We start from the raw sequence: 15,210 nt of genomic DNA, 5'->3' as shown, positions 1-15,210 counted from the left end.
CTGACACTTTCACGCACACTGAATAATGCACTTTCAGTGCACTTCCAATGCACTTTCGCAATTGTTCACAAGTGGATTTTGCATTTTCACATTGTAAAATCCAGTTTCAAAGTGGATTGAAAGTGCAATATTCAGTGTGTGTAAAGAAGGAACCTGCCCTGACCTGGATAGCCTAGGTGAGCCTGATTCTTCTCCGATCTCAGAAGCTAGCCTTGCTTAGTAATTAGATGAGAGACCGCCAGTGAAGACCAGGGTTGCAGAGGCAGGCAATGGCAAACCACCTCTGATAGTTTCTTGCCATGAAAACCCCACCAGTGGTCGCCATAAATCAGCTATGACTTGAGGGCACTCTCCACCACGAAGAAGGAAGCTGCCTTCATGGGAAAGCCAAGCCAAGCTGGTTTCTGATGCTGCCACCTGTCCAGCTGGGCTTTGCCACCAGTCACAAGGTTCAGAGGATGTCTGTATTAGGGGTGCGTGCTTCGGATTTCCTATTCGGGTTTTTAACCCGAATAGGGCCCGATTTGTATAGATTCGAGGGTTCCCGAATTGGCCTCAGCATTGCTGAGCCAATTAGGGAAGCCCGAAGCAAAGCTTTCCGAAGCATTTCGGAACACTTCGGAAAGCTTTGTGTAGAGCAGCAGCAGCACTTTCCTTGCCCTTTGCAAATGCAAGAAAATTGCTGCTGCTTCTTTCAGAACTCTCAACATCTTGAGAAATTAGTGCGATATGTGACTGACTGCAACAAACTTGGGCTAGAGGAACCCTGACACATGTTACGCCTGTAGTTTGATCAATAGAAAGTTCTTTTTCTTGATTGTGACATTGCCCAGCATTCATTCTTCGTGCTCAAGCGGTGTGCCAGCCTTGGTCGCCTAAATAACCGTGTGCATGTCCATGTATCTCATACCTGCCCCACATCCTGTTTGTTGAAATCATCAGATGGACCAACTTCGACAGAAAAGTCCTCAGCAAGGTCCTGATGCGGCAGTCTGCTCAGAAAACAAGAGACCAGATTCTTAAAGTTTTCCGCGAGCTCAACTTAAAAGATGCCATTAGTTACGTGGCTGAGGTAAGGCTAAAAATAATTCTGAATGAAACCTGATGCTGCCTTGTTTAGATTTGGGTCTCATGTGCTAAACTTTAGTAATTTAGCACATTAGTAATATGCTAAACATGACATGATCTAACCATGGGACATGATCTAACCATGGGTAAGCCTTTTTATCCCATTGATTTCAATGAGCTTGGCATCTGCCTGACTGGTTGTTAATGAGACTTTCTGGAGAAGCCAAATCGCTGGGAACAAGCAGAGCGCTGGAAAGCTTAAAGTCTTGTACTCAGACTTGGTTCTCTTTGATCAAACGAGGGTTCAGCACTTCTGCCATCAGCTTGCACATGAACAGCACACATGTTTCCTCGATAAGGAGTCAGGTGGGGAACGCAGCGTGGTATAGCCCGATCTCTTCAGGTCTGCGAAGCTAAGCAGGGTCAGTACTTGGATGGGAGACCACCAAGGAAGACTCTGCAGGGGAAGGAAATGGGAAACCACCTCTGCTTCTCGCTTTCCTTGAAAGCCCCTTGATGGAGTCACCATCAGTTGGTCGCTGCTTGACAGCACACATGTTTACACGCACATATGCACATACACAGGGAAATAACTCCAGTATGAATGATGACATAATCGCATAGCAGGGCAGTACGGGTAGGTGGAAGGTGAAATATCCCAAAAACGCAAATCTAGATTCAGCAAGCTGTTTCCAAAAAAAGGAAAATCAGAAATTTGCATGGTATTTTAAGAAGCAGAAGATATCTAAATACTTGCAGAAGGCATCAAAATGAAAATGCGTTCACTTTCTTCTTCACTGTTTAACCAGGACGTCAGGCCAGGCAGGGTCCCTCGGAGTCTTTTGGGACTCCATGTCTTTGTTCAAGGCATCTTCCCAAATGGAGTTAGACCCCCCTAGTCCTTCCCAATGGAGAATAAACAGGAAGCTCAGCCATGCTGGGTGGATGCAGCCGAAGCACCCCTGCGGGTGTTTCACAGGGGGAAGAATCTGCTTCGTACTCTTCCAAAAGCTAATAAACAAAATATCCCAATGTATTGTCGAGGGCTTTCACGGCCAGAGAACGATGGTTGTTGTGGGTTTTCCGGGCTGTATTGCTGTGGTCTTGGCATTGTAGTTCCTGACGTTTCGCCCGCAGCTGTGACTGATATCTTCAGAGGTGTAGCACCAAAAGACAGAGATCTCTCAGTGTCACAGTCACACTGTGACACTGAGAGATCTCTGTCTTTTGGTGCTACACCTCTGAAGATGCCAGCCACAGCTGCGGGCGAAACGTGAGGAACTACAATGCCAAGACCATGGCAATACAGCCTGGAAAACACACAACAACCAAAATATCCGAAGTTTGGGTAAGCTTCCTGGTGGCTTGTAAACATTCAGTTATGATTAGTTAGAGTAATCCAAAGGATGGTAATTTGCACCAGGTACCTGTGAAGGACTGGATCCCTTGTTCTGGATGAAGGCCAGTGATTGAACCTTCACGACCATCCAGTTAAGTACATGACACACAAGGGTCAGCAGTTCATAGTTAGAAAAGTTTGTCTTCATGCATTTCTCAGTATGAAGGTTGTTCAGTTCAGCTAAGCTGCTCTTTAAGATTTCGCTAATCAAAGTGAGCGCTTGCCACAGACCTAAAAATGCCTGATGTTGGCTGGATCGAGCCCAGGCGATAGATACAGTGTGCATGCCAGGCAATACAGAGGTTACATGAGGTGGTAATTTACTCTTTGCTGTTTGGCACCAGCAGCAGCCAGGAAGGCTCAGACGTGCCATCAGCAGCCGTGAACAGCAAACCTCTGTGAAAGTTTAATTTTCTCGTTTATTGGGATCAAAGATTACTGTTTATAACACTGTGAGATTCTCTTGGATCACACGTCCCATGTGGTTTTCTTCAGGCTTTGAATATCTACTTTTGATGCCAATCGCTACTGAAGTGTTCAGTTCAGAATCAGTCCCACTATAGAAAGCATCTCCTGGGACTATACCTAGTTAGTTAAAGACGTGTTCACACAGTGCAAGGAAGCCCTGAGAAGAGAGCGCTAGTGGCCGGCGTGACTTCTTCTAACACTTCTGGTGTGGCATGGGCAGGGGAGGAACTCTTGAATCTCTGCTGCAGAAACTGGCAGGGACTCCACACGGATCTGGAATTTGTGCTCCTGAGCCCAGCAAAAGGACAGTATTTGCATAAACTAAGGTGCAGTTACCACGGCAATCACTGACTTTAAAAGCTCATTATGGTTATTTACACGATGGAAATCAGGAAATAAGTTCAGTGTCATTTATATAAACAACGGTTAAAACAAACACCGCCCGCCACCTCCACTTTTTATATAGCTGTAGGTGGGTAAAGCTTGCACAGAAAAGTGAAGAGTGGAATTACATTTTCCCCTTTGCCCTGAAGGATTCATTTAAAACTTCACTCCTTTTTATGTAAAGTCATTATCATTTCATGTAAAAAAAAAAAAGCCTGCACACCAATGTCTTGTTTTTCCTTGTCCAGGGAGAGCGAAGAGGTTCTCTGGCATTCATCCGCTCTCCAAGCATTGACAACACAGCCAACGTGGATTTCAGCACTATTAATCAAATGAACGGAGAACCCTCTGTCTCCCAGTTACTGTAAGTGAAGCAGAACGTTGGCCCCTACTTTATGAATACCGTTTGATAAACTGGGTTCCCATAAGGAATTATGTGGGGCATAAAACATTAGGAGGTTTCCCTCCTCAAGACCCAGGGCCAAGCTACAAGTGAGGAATGACACTGGAATGGCACGTGAACAGACTCACGTGTATTCCTCCCTGTTCAGTTGTGCTCCACTTGCATTCCACTCGATCATCAAGTGGAGTGCAAGTGGAGCGCAAGTGAACAGGGAGGAATACACGTGAGTCTGTTCACGTGCCATTCCAGTGTCATTCCTCACTTGTAGCTTGGCCCCCAGTCTCTCCCTCCAGGATAATAATGGGGCACTTGATGCAGGTCTGTTTCCCTGCTTCCTTCTGTTCTTTCTTTCTTTCTTTGCCTTACTCTCAGCTCCCCTCGGCATTCTTTTTTTTAGTAGCTTCTTTTTAAAGGCACAAATTAACATTTTCCTGCGTGTCTAAGAGTTCCCACAGGGGTCCCTGCCGTGTCAGTGGGAGGGCCCCTGCCCCTGCCTTCATGATGGTTTTGCTGTCAGAGTAGACAGGCTGGGGACTTGTGAGGCATCACAGGCCATGGGAGGATAAGCAATTCAGAAGTGTCCCTGTTTGAATGTATTATCTGAAATAAATAAAAGACTGGAAAAAGACATTTCCGTTCACATCCATCTTGCCCGTCAGGCTGTAGAAGCTCCCAAGCTCTTGAGCAGGCCAATTCCCTCATCTCTTCCTCCCACCCCCAATAATTCTCTCAGCTGTCCCTCCTGGATCCTGCTCAGTCCTAATCTGGCCTGTTTCTTTTTCCTTGTTTTGGTTAATGTACAGAATCTTCTCTTTCTGCACAACGTGGGGATCCCCTGACCATAACAATTCTCCCTACCTTATCCGTGGGTGGCCTGGCTGTGCTCCTTCCATCATCCACACCTGGGCCGGCCACTTTACAACTAGATACAGAGATTAACAGTGGAGTGATGATGATGATGATGGTAATAATAACAATAGCAGCAGCTGTGCTTATATACCACTTGTCTAGAGAGATTAAAGGCCCGCTCGGAGCTGCGCACAAGTCATTGTTGTTAATATCCCCACAATACAGTGGGGAAGCTGGGGCTGAGAGGAGGGGCTTACCCAAGGCCAGCTGCTGGGTTCATAGCGGTAGTAGGAGTCGAACCAGCAGAGTGCTGATTTGCAGCCTAACCAGTTAACCACTGTGTTCATCAACTACTTGAAAATTAACACAGCACAAAGCAGCAGCTGAGGGGGAAGAGTACCTTTTGGGTACAATGCAGCCCAAGTCCAGCCCTGTTAAATCCCACTGTTTAAAACAGGGAAGATTTGTGGTGCTGTCCTATGCCAAGTTACTCCAGTCTAACTGCGTTGATTTAAATGGACTTCTCAAATCTGCATGGGATTGCAGTCTCCCTGGATTGCTTTTTATTCTCTTAATTCAGATCAATGGGATTAACAAATGCTTGCCTCTGGCTGGATCGTACCACTTGTGTTAACCAGTCCAGAACTTCCTAGATTGTATCACTTCAGACTGAATATGCAGAACTATATATTTAAACTGTCATATATATTTATTTATATTATCTTGTGATTTCAGATTGCATAAATCTTTTGCCTTTTACTAAGGATTTCCGTGGAGAGGAGTGCATATTGCATATAGAAAACTAGCACATTGAGCCAAAGGAGAAGCTAGAACCTATATGTGCTAGTTTTCTATGTGCAAGGATTCCTAGGAAAGCATTCAAGTACGCCATAGAGCGGGGCAGTTTTATTCCAGCTCTGTGATCCTAATAAGCAGGGCTTCCTCTTTGAGATACAAAACCATGAGCTACGAAGGAATTGTGGCAGGCAGTTGCATCAGGGTTATCTCTGGCCACTCTGTGCGCCGAAGGTGTAGTTCTGCTGCATTCACAGCTGTAGCTCTTTCCAACCCTTGGAGAGATCAGGCAGAGGAGCCGTGTGGAGGAACAGCAACTGGAGTTGAGGGAGACCGAGGAGGGACATGGAGCTGAAATAGCTCCGCCTTCCTGTTCTGCATGTACAGCACCACTAAGGAGGGAGGACAACTTCATCCCCTTGTCCTGCTGGGCTGGCCCTGAAGGCTGCCCTTCCGTGCAGCTCTTGAAAACCTGCGGGTCTCTTTTCAGGAGTCAAAGGGAGCCGACGTGACGGAGGGATGTTTCCCTCCCTTCCTTCCACGCACTGCGTTTTAATGTTTGCAAGCCTGCCAGTTCTGTTGGATGAGCGCAGTGGGGACAGCACCCCCCTCACACACACCCTAATTTCCCATCTTTGTTTCTTTTGCTCTAGGAGGGATACTGCCAGTTCCGTCTGCCTTGATATGCAGGCAATAGAGCAGAGAAGAAAAAGCATCCGCGACACAGAGGACATGTTCACGCACCATACTCTGCAGCAGTATCTGTACAAGCCCAGGCAAGAGGTAGGAACGAGCTGCTCAGATGGGTGACTTAAATCCAGAACCCGAGGGGTAGAACAATGCCGTTTTTTAATGTTCCAGGGGAAACCATTCAAATGAATCCGGTTTCAAAAATGGATTTTCGTCTCACATGAGTAGCTGTCCATTGTTTGGATCCACAGGCTGTTCTCTGCCTTTGGAAGGGCTGTTTTATACCCCACACTTGAGAGCTGTTCTTTTGCAAGAGCTTTGTGTAATTTCTTGTGCAAGTGGAACGGCAATATGACATACTGCATGGCGTGCAATCTAAGTATTTTCCAGAACAGCATTTTCCTTCTGCTCATGTTAGGGTCCCGCTCTGTGCTTTGAAAGCCACTATGGATGATCTGAAGTTCCATCTGAGGCGGGAGGAGAGTGTAAACTCCCAATGCAAGAAAATGTGTGTGTCTTCCGAGTGCGGGATCGGAACCCAGACCCCCGAAATGGGGGGAGTGACAGCATGGCATTCACACTTCCTGTCTCATTTCTTCTTTGCGATCCTGTACGAGCAGGAGGTTGCAAAATATTCTCTGCTGGGTTCTTTTGGATTTACTTTTGCATTCATTTCAGAATCTGCATGTACGCATGGACTGTACAGACTGAGATTTTCCCTCCTTTTGAGGGATCAGCTTTGTGTGTCCCCCAGTTTCTTATTTTGTGAAGGTAAATTAACTGTGGACCTACCTAGCCTTTCTCAATAATTCCAACTTTTCGACACAGTGGCATTAGCATTATTTTTTTTTAAATCCTCATTGTTCTTTGGAGCCCTAAGTCAAGATTCAGTGAAAGGGAATAACAAACAATTAAAAATAAGGTGGCAAGAAGCCAGCTTTTCTAGCTGGGTGTCTTTGTCCTGGACGTCAGGGATTTCTCCTCTTTTTTTCCCCTTCTCGGCTCCAGCAAAAACATATTTACAGCCGTCATGAAATAGCTCCCAGTGAAGAAGATAAGCAGAACAGGGAGATTTTCCAGAGAACCATGAGGAAACGCCTGGAGTCGTTCAAGAGCACCAAGCTAGGCCTCAACCACACCAAAAAGCTGAACAAGATCCACAAGAGAGACCGAGGCCAGAAAAGAGTAAGAGCGAAGCTTTAGCCGTCGTTTCACTAATGTTGGCAAAGGGAAAGGAAGTGGAGAGTCTCCCTGCCCATGGGAGGGTTTCCTGTGGCTCTGGTTGGCAGGGCCTTTTTTCTGGGGAAAGAGGTGGTGGAGCTCAGTGGGTTGCCCTCGGAGAAAATTGTCACATGGCTGGTGGCCCCGCCCCCTGATCTCCAGACAGAGGGGAGTTGAGATTGCCCTCCGCACCACTCGGCGGCGCGGAGGGCAATCTCAACTCCCCTCTGTCTGGAGCCATGTGACCATTTTCAAGACGTTCCAGAACTCCATTCCACCGCGTTCCCGCTGAAAAAAAGCCCTGCTGGTTGGTATTGGGTCGTGGGGTGAAGTGTGGAAGCTCCAACTGGATGCCTCATCGCAGGAAGAAAAGTGCTGTGTGTATTCCACCACCACCACCCCTTATTGAGTGCAGTATTATTGCCTCCTTTCCCACTTATTTTAGAAATAAATGTATTTCTTCAAACCCTGAGCTCTTAGTCAAACCTGAGACCAGGGTCCTGCATTAGTCCTGACTGGGCTGTAGATAGGGTTGCTAAGTCCCCCAGTATCAAATGGGAGTGAGAGGCAGGGGCCAGAGGGAACTTACCTCCTGCACATCACTTTCATGCTCACCCATCATGCTGGGAAATGACGTCATTTGTTGGCTCAACACAGAATTCTGTGCTGGGAGAGTGATTTGCTAAAATCTCCACACACACACTAAGCTTTTGGGCATTTTTTAGCCAATTTCTCCCCCACTGCAACCTGTAGCTTCCACTGCATGCGACGACAGCATTTTCCAGCGTGATACAGAAGTGGAAGTGCATGCGTGTTTTGCCCCCACCAGCCTGGTGAGTGGGAAGGGAGGGGGCAGGGCTGGGGGTGGGAGATCTCCGTTTCAGTAGTAGGGGGATGGCAGCCCTGCCTTGAAGCTTCTTTCACACACACCTCACAGGCTGTTGAGAGGATAAAATCGGGAAGAGAGAATTATGTGGTGTCCTCAGCTCCTTAGTTAGAAGGGCAGGATTTAACTGAACTAGAGAGATACTATACAGCCGTGCCTGCCGTCTATCGCCACACTTCTTTGAGAATAGACCCCATTCAATTCTGTAGGACTTACCACTGAGAAAGCAGGCATAGACTCAGCTGTTGCAGTCGCCACCTTCTGACGTGTGCTGTTTTTACACTGCTTACCGGCCATGGAACATTGCGCGAAGCTCCCAGAACGACAGCGTCTTCCTGGCGTGATTTCACACGAGAACAGCAGTTCTCGTGCGAAATCGCGCCAGGAAGACGCTGTTGTTCCGGGAGCTTCGCGCAATGTTCCATGGCCGGTAAGCAGTGTGAAAACGGGCCTGGAAGCACCGTTTATAGCTCAGAGTCTCTGCTGTGGAATATCTGCATCTCCTGAGCGGTGACAGGGTAGAGGGGGTGACCTCTTGTAGTCTATGAATGACGACGCATGCGTTAGCTTATGTTGCCAGGGTCGGGGGGAGCAGCCCTGTTCATCTTTTATATAACAGAATAAATGGATCTCTTTTCCTGGGGTGGCTGTTTTAGCGAGGAAGTACAACGTAAGCCTGACCGTGCTTTTCTGCCATGTGCCACGTGAAAGCCTACATTCTATTTCATTCTGGAATATGTGGATCTGCTGAAATATATCTTCTTAATCTGCTTTTATGTTCTGGACAGTGAAAAAGATGTTTACCTCTCATTTTATTCATCTCAGAAAAACAGTAACGTCATACCAAATGGAAACCTGTATACAGAAGCCATAAAGGAGAAAGGTAAGTTGCGTTGTTGAAAAAATAGGAGCTAACTGTATCTTTTGAAGGGTTAGCGGGGACAAAAATTTGGCTCCTGCTGCAGGTGCAGGCTTTCCTCTTGATGACTCTTTCCCACATGAATACTGATGTTCAGGGCTTTTTTTCTAGGAAAAGAGGTGGTGGAACTCAGTGGGTTGCCCTAGGAGAAAATGGTCACATGGCTGGTGGCCCCACCCCCTGATCTCCAGACAGAGGGGAGTTCAGATTGCCCTCCGTGCCACGCTGTGGAGGGCCATCTCAACTCCCCTCTGTCTGGAGATCAGGGGGCGGGGCCACCAGCCATGTGACCATTTTCAAGATATTCTGGAACTCCGTTCCACTGTGTTCCTGGTGAAAAAAAGCCCTGCTGATGTTTACTTTAACATTCGCTCGTTGCACTAGTCTTAATATTTCATTTTGTTTAATTAGTCTGCCTTTTCACTGAGACTCAAGGTGGATTACGTAGGTTAAATCAATGTAATCCATAGGATGAAACATAAAATAAGCAATGTAGTAGGACAAAGATTACAGAAATCTGAAACAAAGCATGAAGTATTAGATACGTTGTCATACAACACAGAAAATACATAGAACTATGCAGTGAGAGCAAGAAAATACATCCCGCAAACAGTTAACATGTTTTATACACAGTGGCACAGTCCACTGTTCTGTCCTCTTTATAAAAGCACCTTTCTGAACCATTCTGTTATAATATAGCTCTGTTATCTTTATAGAAATGCCCTTGTTTAATAGTTGAACTGGAGCCCAAATGAGCATACTGTGTGTGTATATGCTGTTGATTTTTAGGTATAACACAGCTGCCCGCAATGTAAGGTTATTAATGCGATGACAGTTAATGCTTCTCTAAGAGACAAATCCCTAAATCCATTTATTTCTGCTGCAACAAGTGGGCTGGTCTAAGGAGACTAGCACCGAGAGAGACAGCCACACTGGTAGAGTTGGATGTGTGAGTCTCACCAAGAAAGGTGGACTATAAGTAACATAAATAAAATCTTACTTGTACTTAAGAGTGGTGTGTAGCACAGGGAGCTTTGCAGGGTACAATGCATTAACTTTGTGCTAATGTCTCCCTTTGCTCAGGGGCTGTCTGAGTTAGCCTTTTAATGACTAATCACAGCCTCCCCCTTCCCTCTTTACCTGTCCAGCAGCAAGAAAAAGATGGATAGGAGGGCTGTCAGATCTCCCAAGCAGAAGGGAACTGCCAGTGATACGGGTGCAAAACAGCTGCCCGGGCCATGCTCAGCCTAATCCAACCACATGTTGTCTGCGCATCTGTAAAGGATGTAGAGGCTTGTCCCCCCCCTTATTTTCCTGCAAGATCAGGGATTTCATGTCATTAATAAAGGCTCACCCCTCCCTCCCACTCAGCCCTCCCATTTCTGTCCTTGGTTATCCACATGCAAACTACAGATATCCAAATAACAAGAAAACAATATTAAACACATACAAAACCCTGCTCTTTGATAGATAGAAAACACAAACAAAACCACCGGGAACGGCACTCCGTGGATTTGCTTGGAGAAACCAATTTCTGCAACAGCCAGTTCTCCAGGGAAGGCTTCTGTCAAAGGGGAAGGGACATGACAAGGCCCAAATCATTCTCATACTTCACCAGTGGCTTAGTCCATATGACTCTTCAGTTTTAAGCACGCCAGCAGTTTTAAAGCTGATTTGGATAACTTGTCAAAGATCTACAGTACATTTCTTTGGAAGATACATCAGTATAATCATACAGTTTAGTGATGAATCTCATCTTTTTTCCTTTCAGAAACAGAGATTTGTGAAGCTGAAGAGAATGCTTATGAACATCTCCAGGCAGGGCGGGCAATGGATTTCCTAGCTAATGTCACCCGGCAGAATTTCACAGATACAAGTGGTAAGGAAATCAATATGGGATTTTTGTTCTACAGTATTCTCAAGGTACTGTGTCAGTTCAGGTTCTGATCATGATTGGGTGAAGATTTGTGATGTAATAATGGCCACCGAAATGAAAAATTGCGTAGGGTTTTTCATATCTGGAGTCAAACGTATTTTCAGTCCACTGGCATAAACTTTGTGAACCAGAGTTCTGGGCACCAAACTTAGTTCTCGGGGCTGCAAAACTTCAACTTTTCAGTTCTCCAAAGGAGCGAGGATTTGGATTTCATAGTGAACTGGAAAAATTGTAGCACTGCATTGTGCAAACTCAAACAAAATTTGATTTTCCGCATTCATTCTGTCATTAGAAGGGAGAAAGTGCTTTGTGCCACAAAAGAGTTAAAAAGTACAGAACTGGTCTGATTTTAGACAGACCGCGTCAAAAGATGCCTGTCAAAGATCTGGGTAATGAAAAGGTCTGTACCAATATAAACAGGTTATCTGTTCTTAACTCTTTTAACAGTATTCTTGCCGGTAGAGGAGGCATACTTCTGTTGTTCGGAGAGGGGAAGGGAGTTCCCATTTTTAATGAGATAAACCAGAATTAATGAAACTATGAACTGTCTTGATTTGTCACTTTTGGGTAACTTGAAAGCACCTTTGTGGGTGGACCCCTGGCTGAGTGGGGAAGCGTATCTCTGTCGGGAAGGCCCAGGCTCCATCCATGGCACCTCCAGTCAAAAGACGCTTGGGGGAAAGTGGACTAAACGAGGCCAGATGAAGTCATAGGCTGACTTGCTCTCTACCTGCTTCCTGTTCTAATTTAAATTCAGTCACCTGAGGCGAGCCTTCTGAACTGCAAGGTGAGCCAGACTCGTAAGTGGCCTGACCTGGGCTTTTTTTTTTCTGGGAAAAGAGGTGGTGGAACTCAGTGGGTTGCCCTCGGAGAAAATGGTCACATGGCTGGTGGCCCCGCCCCCTGATCTCCAGACAGAAGGGAGTTTAGATTGATGTGGCGTGGAGGGCAATCTCAACTCCCCTCTGTCTGGAGATCAGGGAGCGGGGCCACCAGCCATGTGACCATTTTCAAGAGGTTCCGGAACTCCGTTCCACCACGTTCCTGCTGAAAAAAAGCCCTGGGCCTGACCGAGTTCTGCCTTGCTCATTTCCACCTGGCAGCTGCAGCGAGCCAATGGCCTTGCGGACTACTGAGGAACACATCTCTTTACTCAACCACTGAATTTGTTACTCATGGACTTTTTATAGGAATTGATAATCCAGTATTTTCAGCTGACATCGAACAAAGCGCCCCCATGAGGTTTCCTCCTTGGCTGTCCTCCGAAGAGACGGTAGTGCCGTCCCCAAGGGCTCAAGTGCAGATTCCGTATTCTCCAAACAACTTCCAGCGGCTGGCCCCCTTCCGACTCAGCAGTCGATCCATAGATTCCTTTTTGCAAGTTGACTGCCCTGAAGAACGGCCCCGAACCTTCCTCCCAGAGTCAGCACCCATGTAATGTTTTAAACATGCTGGTTGTCTCCACTTTTCAGTCTCTCTGTAGTCTCCATCTAACCTGCAAATTGCTATTCTTACGTTTCCTCCTTGGGCTTCTACACTTGATAGCCAACCTTCTTCATTCTGCACTCTGAGCAGGCCCTTAATTTTTTTTTTATGCTGGTCCTTAAATTTTACCAGCTCCCTTTGATTTTACAAATTCCCTGCAAACTAACATCTAAACGCTTTAGAGCCTTTCCCTCCTTTTAATCTCTTTAGTCACTTCTGGCACTAACTTTAGCATTTTGTATTCCAGAACCAAGAAAAAAAATATATCTGAACCGATCTTTAAAAGTGTGTCAGCCTCAAAGCGGGTGATACTTCGGTATTTTCATGCTCAAGAGCCCTTTTCCTTTAGAAAGTCCTGATAATGAGATAAAGTCAGGGCTTTTTTTCAGGGGGAACGCGGTGGAACGGTGTTCCGGAACCTCTTGAAAATGGTCACATGGCTGGTGGCCCCGCCCCCTGATCTCCAGACAGAGGGGAGTCGAGATTGCCCTCCGCGCCGCCAAGCAGCGCCAATCTCAACTCCCCTCTGTCTGGAGATCGGGGGCGGGGCCACCAGCCAGGTGACCATTTTCTCCAAGGGCAACCCACTGAGTTCCACCACCTCTTTTCCCGGAAAAAAAGCCCTGGACAAAGCTCATGCTGCAGGTTCTTGTACTAGTACAAAGAGACCCCTTCCTCCAGGGAAGCTGCTGCTGCCATGCACGGCTGAGCCAGACCTCTTCCGCCTCCCTTCGCACACGGACAGCATCTCTTTTCTTTGGAAGTTGTTCCTTCCTCGGCTTCTCTCTTCCTCTTTCTTCCTCCTAAGCTGCCTTTCCTTTTTTCACAACGTTTCTTTGGATTGATATGCAATAGGGCAGGGGGCTGAGAAATGTTGTGTCCTGTGGTGGGTCATCAGGAAGCTATGTGGGGGCTTTGAAATGAAGGTTAGCCCAAAGTTGTGGTTTTGCCTAGAAGCATGACAGTTTGTTTGAATGTAAACATTTGTCCCATTATTAATAATTTGGTTTTATAGATATACATACACCTGTTATTTCTTTTAAAATTTAACAAAATGAAAGCATGGCTCAGTTCTCTATGAGAACTATGCCCACGTGCGGCACTTTCTGGTTGGTTTAACGGAGCCCTTCTCTCCTCTTCCTCCTGTCGACATGTAGAATGGCATCATGGGGCAAACAGGAGTTCAGCAACCCCAGTCAGCCCTCCCCCCCCCCGAATGAAGTGCCTCAAGCTCCACAGCTCATGTGATCCATACCCAGGGCTGGGAGAGAGAGGGATGGATGCAGACATGGGAAGCCCCCGGATCCTTCCTCAAATATACGTATAAATATTTCCACTGTAAACTAAGCTATGTGGCCACTTGGTGGCGCTCAAAAATAAGAAATCCCAAAGAGATGCTGGCACTCGGGTAGTCTTTCCCTCCCGTTCTCCACTGGATAGAAGATCTAGCGGCCGATCTCATGCCCTGCAAAAGTGGCACTGCCTTCAAGCAGACCACAGTGATCAAAGAGCCCCTGGGGAGATTACTGTTGAAAATGAGCCACTCTTTACTGAATTGGGGGGCACATTATAAGAGAACTGCATTCTGATTTCCCAATTTTTGCCGCAACAGGTGACTTAACTTTTGGTGCTGCAGTGTCAGGATATTCCTCTGATGAAATGCTCCCCTCTTGGGAATACGAACAAACCAAACCAGACTCTTATTTGCCAGAGGAACGCCTCAGCTTTGTTCCAGTGTGCCTTCCGGGGCCTTGGCAAAATGACTATGCGCCTTTGGAGGAGGAGAGCAGTTTCACGTTCTCGGAGTATTTGACTCCTCCTCGCTGGGAGCCACCTGACCTCCGCTGGCAGGCAACCTCGAGTACAAGTGATCAAGCACATTTAAATACAAGTTACTGTACTGAAACAAGCTATGAGCCAGTGAATTCACTTCTGGAACATTCCATTCCTGAGGCCAGAGGGCAAGAGGGGCCTGTCTTTTGGAACACCCGCGAGAAGAACTGGCCACTGAACACACAACCGCACTACAGGTCTGCAGCAGCCAGACGGGTACAGAGTCGGCGCTCTTTCCACAGGCCGAAGCCAGTGCAGCGACCCAAACTTCAGAAGCTGGCCTCTCTTCCAGCCTCATTTCACTTCCCTCCGTATCCTTGGGAACAGGAAGAAACCCAGCTGTAACTCTTGACTTGAATCAGATAAACAAGTGAATGAGTGAGTGAGTGAGTGAGTGAGTGTGTGGGAGAGAGAATTATATGGAGTTCGTATTAAAGCTGTACTGTTTTGTGCAATGTCTTTTTAGAAATACTGTACTCTCTGTTCAGCTGACGATGTAACAGCCGTCCCCAGTTCGCAGTGAAGGAATCGAAGAGTGAGCACTGAGAAAAGACAGGATGCAATAAGTGAATAAATAAATCCAGTCTTCTTTCCAGAGGGGTGTGTGGCTCCTGCCCAGGGGCAGGGCATGTTAGGCCTCCATTCCATGGCTACGCGCAATAGTCGCTCAGCGGAGAACTGCAGATCTGCGAGCCTTTACTGATGGCAAATTCAAGGTGTTGGCCTGCACCTGCCTCCCCTCTGACGCCTCCAGTGCTGCCTCCTCTTCCCCACTAAGCCAGTTGGTACTCCAGCCTCTTCTTCCGCTGCCTCCCCTCCTTTTCCACCTTCTCCTCTCTTTCAGCTTCCTTCCCTTGCTCTCTTGCCTCCCTCC

The 15,210-nt window shown here is 46.9% G+C and overlaps 1 protein-coding gene across 1 annotated transcript in view; it reads left to right on the top strand.

Moving 5' to 3' along the window:
* The window catches only part of SLC9A3 (solute carrier family 9 member A3), a 79,506-nt gene extending 64,820 nt beyond the window's left edge, over nucleotides 1-14,686 (top strand). Inside the window, exons 10-17 of the mRNA XM_054991718.1 lie at nucleotides 943-1,072; nucleotides 3,568-3,683; nucleotides 6,020-6,149; nucleotides 7,065-7,241; nucleotides 8,989-9,046; nucleotides 10,854-10,961; nucleotides 12,209-12,452; nucleotides 14,116-14,686. Of these exons, the coding sequence (XP_054847693.1) occupies nucleotides 943-1,072; nucleotides 3,568-3,683; nucleotides 6,020-6,149; nucleotides 7,065-7,241; nucleotides 8,989-9,046; nucleotides 10,854-10,961; nucleotides 12,209-12,452; nucleotides 14,116-14,119 (967 nt within the window). The 3' untranslated portion in view covers nucleotides 14,120-14,686. The remainder of the gene's footprint in view (nucleotides 1-942; nucleotides 1,073-3,567; nucleotides 3,684-6,019; nucleotides 6,150-7,064; nucleotides 7,242-8,988; nucleotides 9,047-10,853; nucleotides 10,962-12,208; nucleotides 12,453-14,115) is intronic.
* Nucleotides 14,687-15,210: the final 524 nt, after the last annotated feature.

This window comes from Eublepharis macularius, chromosome 11, assembly GCF_028583425.1.
Source record: "Eublepharis macularius isolate TG4126 chromosome 11, MPM_Emac_v1.0, whole genome shotgun sequence".
Taxonomy (NCBI): domain Eukaryota; kingdom Metazoa; phylum Chordata; class Lepidosauria; order Squamata; family Eublepharidae; genus Eublepharis; species Eublepharis macularius.
The sequence above is the reverse complement of the archived record's forward strand: the minus strand, read 5'-3'. Positions and strand labels throughout refer to the sequence as shown.